The 7,790-nt window shown below is 36.0% G+C and overlaps 2 protein-coding genes across 2 annotated transcripts in view; both read left to right on the top strand.

Moving 5' to 3' along the window:
- LOC107284592 overlaps nucleotides 1-939 on the top strand; it is a 14,490-nt gene extending 13,551 nt beyond the window's left edge. The window contains exon 6 of the mRNA XM_015812680.1: nucleotides 851-939. Coding sequence (XP_015668166.1) covers nucleotides 851-939 — 89 coding nt within the window. The remainder of the gene's footprint in view (nucleotides 1-850) is intronic.
- Nucleotides 940-1,825: 886 nt separating this feature from the next.
- The window catches only part of PLEKHG7 (pleckstrin homology and RhoGEF domain containing G7), a 19,170-nt gene continuing 13,205 nt past the window's right edge, over nucleotides 1,826-7,790 (top strand). The window contains exons 1-5 of the mRNA XM_015812867.1: nucleotides 1,826-1,917; nucleotides 2,169-2,318; nucleotides 5,006-5,101; nucleotides 6,232-6,327; nucleotides 7,243-7,356. Of these exons, the coding sequence (XP_015668353.1) occupies nucleotides 1,879-1,917; nucleotides 2,169-2,318; nucleotides 5,006-5,101; nucleotides 6,232-6,327; nucleotides 7,243-7,356 (495 nt within the window). The 5' untranslated portion in view covers nucleotides 1,826-1,878. The remainder of the gene's footprint in view (nucleotides 1,918-2,168; nucleotides 2,319-5,005; nucleotides 5,102-6,231; nucleotides 6,328-7,242; nucleotides 7,357-7,790) is intronic.

Genomic DNA, 7,790 nt, shown 5'->3' with positions numbered 1-7,790 from the left:
AGTTGCTTGCTCTCAAAGTGTACACATACATAACACACATTTAAACATACTATATACAACATATGTATAGACCTACCCCCTTACATATAAGTGACATATAAATATTCATCACTGTCCATCTTGAATACATACCAGAAGGAGGAAGCTTTAGAGTTCACAAGGTTAATACTGTATGGAACAAAACTGTGACTGAATCTGGATGTTTTGCTTCGGATACACAAAGCCTCCTCCCAGAAGGTAACAAAGAAAACAGGTCGTGAAGAGGATGTGTAGTGGCCCAGACAATCATGCGGACCCTGCTCAAGCAATGCTTATATGCTATGTCCTGGATGGAAGGGAGGGAACTGCCAATAATCTTTTCAGCCATCCTCACCACTCTCTGCACCGCCTTCCTGTCTGAAGCAGTGATGCTTCCAAACCAGACTGTGATGCTGTATGACAGGATGCTCTCAATCGTCCCTCTGTAGAAAGTGGTAAGGATAGGGGAAGGAAGATGTTCTTTTCTCATGCAATGCAGAAAATGCAGGCATTGCTGTACTCGCTTCACCAGTGTCTTGCTGTTGAGCGACCAAGCCAGCCTACTTGTTAACTGCACATCCATTATTGTGTGCTGCCAGAACCTTATAAGTTAATTTGAGTGGGTTAGCTCTCTAGAATAGTGTCCTTCCCAGAGGTTCAGATTTCTCTGACTCTGCTGTCTTTTAAATTGGCTTTGAAGACCTGGTCTTTTCTCCAAGCCCTGGATCATCTGAGTTAACTCTGTTGTGTAAATAGGATCACACAATCATATTTTCTACAATATATATTTTTGTTTCTTTAGCAATGCTCTTCTTTTTTCCCCATGCAATAGAATCCAAAAGGACATGGTGGCCATTTGCTAAAAAAGGAATTGTGAGTAGTTCGCAAAATTTGCAGATTTTCCCTTTCACTGTCAGTTGATACTTTATACACTGAAAATCTGATGAAATTCTGAAGTTATGACTTCTCTGCCACAATATCTGCCCTCTGGAATACTATTCCCTGAGAGGTTCATGTTTTCCTGACCCCACTGACTTTTTAATGGGCCTTGAAGACCTGATGTTTTCCCTAGACCCTGGATTAAATGGGATGTGTGCTCTTGTGTGAAATTATATTAATTTGGCAGGCATGTTTGGTCACTTGGTCACTTGGTGATGGAGGTGGTTGATGGTGGAGTGTGGGTGGGGGTAGATGGGTGGGTGTAGTAAGTGAGAGAGGTGGAAAGAAGGGAGGGAGGGAGGACAGATAATATTCAAATTGGCACACACCTAGTGTTCATCAATAGGGCTTGCATTCTAGATTCAGATCAAGAGTTAGTCACCATAATATTTATAACATATTATAAAATAGCAGGGAAGGGTAGCTGTTTATCATCATAGCAGCCCTGTATTTTGCACTGATATTCAATTCATACCGTATTTCTGTAAGATATATAAAAATACAAACCATGCTAAGGCAAGCCTTAAGTGGAAGAGAGAAAGTGATATCCTCATAATTTGAGGAGGATGAATAAACTGTCATTTAATTCGTCTGCATTCAATACATTCTGAAAATATTCATTTATAATAAAAGCATGCAAAATATTCTCCTATTTATTTTCCTTTGCCAATATTGACTAATCTAGTAGATCAGTCTACTTTATTTTTTGGTCTATATTCCATATTCTTGAAATTTGATCTTATTTTTCTAAAGGGGGGGGTTATTGGAAAATGATCTGTAACCTTCCCTCTTCCCTCCAGTTTAAATATATGGTTTTAGCTTTTTTCAAATTAACATGTGAATTTTATCTTTAAATAGAATAAAGACAAACAAAAACAAACGGCTGAGCTGGAATATTGTCTCTCAACTCTAACCATTAAAATGTCCAAGTGTGGTGACTACAAATTATACAATGTAAAGGTATAATATTTCTTATCATATAATTTTAGCTACATTTGTTTTAACTTTGTACTTTGATTTCTCTTAACTGATTATTTTCCTCAGTGCAATATATAAAATACTATTAATGTTATTTTATATGAGTTTTAATCCTATAATAAATGTTCAACATATGACCATCACCAATCATTCTGGGGTTAAAACAGCAAAGATCCCTTTGAGAATGAATATGTATAAAGAAGCATACTGTATATCCATATTCACAATTACAGGATAAAACATGGCATGAAATGTTGAAGATGTATCAACTGGAGCCAAAAGCCACTAGCGATCAGTTAGACACAAAGAAGAAAGAAGCTGTGTGGGAGCTATTCACAACAGAATGCAACTACTTTCTTGATCATCTGCTGGTTCTCAAAATGGTATGCTTAAGTTTTTCAGCTATTTTACTGCTTGCCTCTTACCCATTCACCTGATTGTGGTCTTATGTAACCATTTGCTCCATTGAGCTGAGATGTCAGCCATAGCAAGGATTGCTCAACAAGACTCTGGCAGTTTATACAAACCAATCTCAACTGGAATGAAATGAATTGGGAAAGGATATATTTAATCTAAGAGCAGATCCAGACTTTCTGTTTGGCCCATCAGCACTAAGGGCTGTTCTCCGCTGAGTGCAGAAATGGATGACAATGTCCTCTTCTCATTTCAGCCCATTACACACATCCCCTACCTCTGTTTTCCAGCGTCAACTCAAAACTGTGGTTTTGTGATGGGACCTATCTAAAGCACTTCAGTAGAGATGGTGTCCAGTGGTCCATTCTAGTATGGTAGCAGTCCATGTTCAATAAGATGTCATTCCTTGCATGCCCCCACCCTCCCACTACTGGTTGGTTCCCTTGCAGCCATTTCATCCTGGATTGCTAGGCTTCTGTGTTCTGTGTTCTGGATAGCCACTCTTTTTAAAATAATATTGACATTAAAGTTAATAATCCATTAAGTCAGCGACTCATCTTAACCCCAGAAGCTTATGCTCCATTCAAACTGCACAGTTCTGTAAAGCTATCCTTCCTTAAAAAAACAAAAACAAAAAGTTTTAAGTTGCGATGGAGAGACATAGATATTTGGTTTCTATGAAGCTGAACTCAAGTGCTTTCTTGCTAAACAGTTTCCATGGCACTGCAGAGGAAACAGGAGTAAAAAATGTTGCTCTTGTTGCTCTGATTATCATAATATAAGAACATAATGGGGGGGGAAGAGGGCAAATAACCTCTATTGGGATCAAAGGAGCAAATGTGGGGAAAGAGGTGCAAACATTTGGGACAATAAGGAGAATCATAGAAACTAGTAAGAAATGAACAACCCATGAAAGGAAAGAAAAACATTGACAGATTGGTCCACACTGGTCCTGGCTGGCAAGGGTTGCTTTCCATGCATGGATAAAAAAGTGAGAAGCAGGAGAATGACCAAGCAGACTTGCAATGGCCCTAGTCCAGGTGAACATGAGCCCAATTCCATTGCCAACCTGCTGTAGACCAGGATGGAATTTCTGACACGGGCTTAAGAAAAATATGTGTTAGATAAGTGGAAAGTATAATTTAGCATAGTGGATTGAGGAAGGTTGGTGTAATGCTATTTTAGGAACAGAGAAACTCAATTATCAATCAGATACATATAAACCATCAATAATGTGATTAGCTTATTTTTGGATTATGCAAGTCATGTGCAAGTCCATCCTGCGTAGCTCAAAGTTAAACCATAAGTTGTTCAACAATTTATGATTCCAAAAAATCTTCATTCAGTATTATGTACAAACAAGGCCATTCATAAAATAGAGGCTACTTTTTATGACACTTCCTGATTTCTTCAACACTTCACTACTTTTGTTTTTCACTTCTCCATTTACCCTTACTACATGAGAACTGAAACCCAGTTATACAAATACATTTGTGAAGAAAAAACTACTTGCATTTACTTAAATGGAGAACTATACTTACTGGAAATAGCTTCCTCAAATGAAAGAGGAAGATGTTCTAGTAATGAATCTTTCCAAAGGGAAATCTTCCTCCAATCAAACTCATTTCCTGATAACTTTATGGACATATTCATAACTTCCTTGGCACAGTATTGGAATGGTTTGTCATTAGCTGAATGGCGTTTGAACTAATGGAATGGCATTTCCACTTTCTAACAGTCTCTGATCCAATACTTTGTATTCAAGGCTTGGTTCCCAGGGCATTTCTTATAAAGATGTGTGGTAGATAACCATCGTCACGACTTACTATATGTAATAATCAAAAGCAATGAAGATAGTTTCATTATATCAATACTTGGTATTTCAAAGAAAATGTTTTAATAAAACAGCATAAAACAAAGAACACAAGGAAAACATATGGCTCAATTTTATACACACCTACTTCAAATTAAGCCATTTGGAGGGTTTTATCCTTTAACTGAATTGTGAAATAATTGTCATTTCAACTTGGCAGCAATGCAATATTCAAGATTTCCAAGCAATTATGAGCACATCTGTGTTATGTTATTACAGGGAGGTTTGGGGAAAATTGAAGGGAATTGAGATGCATTCTCTAATATATAAATATATATTACAGGTCCTTGAAATGTAATGCTATTCTTAGAATATTTTGGTTATTTGGGGCAGTCAGAGCACAGTTTGTAATTTACTCATAGTTCCCCATATGATCTGAAATAGATTTGGCAGGGATAACATATTCCCAATCCTTTAATAATGGCAAAAATGATCCCACTGTCTTAAATTATAATACTGTCTTATGACAGGAATACATTTATTTCCGTTCTAATAGCCATAACTAATTCTTGACTTTAAAATTCTTTTGGTCTAAATCTCTCTGTTTCCCCTTATTAATAAATAGGTTTATTTATAACAATTATAATTATAATTTCATAACTATAATAATTCTGAAATTCTAGTTTAAAAACAAAGTAGTCTTTCAGTGAAATCTGAGCTCTGTTTTAGAACTATAATGGATTAGCTTCCTGAAAAGAAGAACTAGTAGCAATAGTAAGATTCAAGGATTTGGAAAATAAATTATTATCCAAAAATTGCTCGCTCTTTCTTTGTTTTTCAAAGATTTTTATGGATACATTAAAGTACCTGCAGAGCAAAGAGTTCCTACCAGATGTGGATCCTGGCCTACTGTTTGCAAACCTGGAAGAATTAAATCAGGTGACAACAAGGAATTTTAGTGATAACAAAAATGTGGACATTCCAGAATTATTCATGCCACCAAATTAATTTGATTGTAATAATTGAAATAAAATAGTACTAGTAGCAAAACCCAAATACTGCTTATTTTTTAAAATGTAAATCTCTGGAAAATTGAAATAGAAAATACAAGATATTAAGTTTTCCAAAGCATCTATCCCAAAGTTATGATTTAATTATAAAGTATGTTATATAATCCTACATTGAACAGAATTTAGACTCCTGGTCTGAGTGGTTAAAAATCTGACATACTTTTTTTAATAATCATCCAAAACTCATTTTAGTATCTATTAATATTTCATAGATGTGTCCTTATTTTAAGCTGGAACAAGAAAAAAGATCCTGTGATCTTAACACCAGCATTGTAAAAGAATGTCTTTGGCTCCCGGTCTTTGAATGACACATAAGACCCAGAAATATATTTTAATTTAATTTCAAAGGAATGTTCATGGACTGTGCTACACAAGTTTAACAGAGCAGTCTCCCCCGTCCCGGGCCCATCTAGAATTGCTCATCCTCAGTAATAAGATTTAAGAAAATGTTCCATTGAAAACAATGAAAAGTTTTTGCCAAGCCTAATTTGGCTGCCTGAGGAATGATCTGGGGAAATGATTGAAGTCACTTGCACCAAAAAACCAGGACAAATTCTGTTGCAGTGAAACAACTAGGCTTGAGAATTGAGCATTGAAGTGGAATAGAAGTACAAGTAACGCTTAGGAAAACTAGCAGGAAAAATAGCCTTTTGTCTATGTGGTTGTGGTGCTTCCTGCCAATTACACAGACACATTCTAAACCATTTTCAAGCCCCAATTGTAGCAGATGGTGTGGTCTTTCCCTGCTGCATAAAGAGACCCCTCTTCAGTTTTTAATCCAATCCACTTTTTTTTTTTTGCAGAGGCTGTCCACTTCCAGCCTACAGGCATCAGTAGCTTCAATGGAAAGGAATGTGGTTCATTTTATTTATTTCATTTATTAAATTTATATGCCGCCCCCTCACTGATAAATCTTACAAATCCTCATATTTTGTATATCTTAAAGTCTAGTATTTAATCCAAAATTATTATAAAATAATAAATTTATTCTTTGCTTAGGTGACTCTAAGTTTTGTAACCAGTTTATTTAGCACCATTGAAGATCATCTTCTCAGGCGAACACCCTCCCTTGATTTCATCGGTGTACTCACAAAGGTAATAAGTTACTGAACACATTCAGTTATGAACTTGGTAATAAATGTTGGAAAGCAGAAGTTTTAATTCTCCTAAAGAAACCCACAATTCTGTTATTTTAGTCTCAAATCACCCGATGCCACATAAAAGGTATTATAGCCACAAGCGTTCAAAGTGGCTTCCTTTCCTCTAGTTATGATCATTTGTTTTTCCCAGTCTGTTGACTTCTGAATATCCAGCATATTTTGGTGCTCATAAGTCTTCAGGCTCCAAGTCTTTGGTTATTGTGGCTATGATGAGGAAAATGGAAATCTGGCATTTGGATAGATCTGTTTGGACAACTAAATACAAGACCACCACAGCAGTGAAATCTTGCTTTAACAGATTAATTGGGAGAAATGTCTCTGTTATTGAGAACAGTCAATTGAATGGGAGAGTAGAGCATGGCAGTTTTATATGATTTGTGTGATTAAGTTATGATGTACATCATACAAATCATGCCAGTTGAGTAAATCTCTGATTATCCAAAATATACAAATCACAGCAGAAATTTGGTCTTTCATATGCAATCTCCCTTGCATTAAGGATTAAGGTCTGATAAAATGAGGTTTTGGTAATAGTTTCCTTTTGTAAGCCAAAGAGAACCAATAGTTTCCATGATCCTATGCCTATTTCCTGAGAAATACAGTAAATTTAACTAAAATCAATGGAACCTCCTAAACTAATGCGCTTACTATTTTAAGCCTTGCAATAAGGCTGGATTATGCTCACTGTACTTTTGTTTTTGTAACAATCATAATCAAAGAATTAGTATTAATGCATACAAAGTTCAGCATCATGGCTAGGTAAAAATGTCAAGGCATTTAAAAAAAAAAAAAAAGCACAGTATGCTTTGTACTCTAACAGTAAGTGCCTGGTATTTTGTTTATCTTTCAGCATTTCCAAGGCAACCTGTGCCAGAGCCACCAGATATACTGTCTGACTTATACTTCTGCTATTTTTTACTTGGAAAAACTGAAAAAAAGAGACGACTTTGGGACCTATTTGAAAGTAAAGCTATTAATCTTGTCTTTGATCTCTTTTACAGTGTTTAAACTGATTTCACTATGTCCAGAACAAATCGCTAAGGGAAAGAGAGGAGAGAGGGAAAGGGAAAGGGAGAGATTCAGTCTGCTTTTAACTGAATAGTGGTGTTGAAAGAAAAATCTTCATTTATATTTAAACTTCTATGCCGCCCTTCTCCCCAGAGGGACTCAGGGCGGCTCACAGCATGTTAAAAAACAACACACAAAAAAAAAAAACATTTCCCCTATAAAACCAATTAAAAAGCAAATATATTAATAGCTGTGTCATATTTAAAATCTTTGAAAATTTTTAAAAATTATTCCCTATTTAAAATTCACCCTAGGTCAGTCCCGCTTGTTGAAAAAGCCATGTCTTGAGGGCGCGGCGGAAGGTTAGGAGATCCGGAATCGTCCGGATCT

The sequence above is a fragment of the Protobothrops mucrosquamatus genome, unplaced genomic scaffold (genome assembly GCF_001527695.2).
Source record: "Protobothrops mucrosquamatus isolate PMUCROS unplaced genomic scaffold, P.Mucros_1.0 scaffold_65, whole genome shotgun sequence".
Taxonomy (NCBI): domain Eukaryota; kingdom Metazoa; phylum Chordata; class Lepidosauria; order Squamata; family Viperidae; genus Protobothrops; species Protobothrops mucrosquamatus.
Note: the sequence above shows the minus strand (reverse complement) of the source record. Positions and strands in the feature narration are given on the sequence as shown.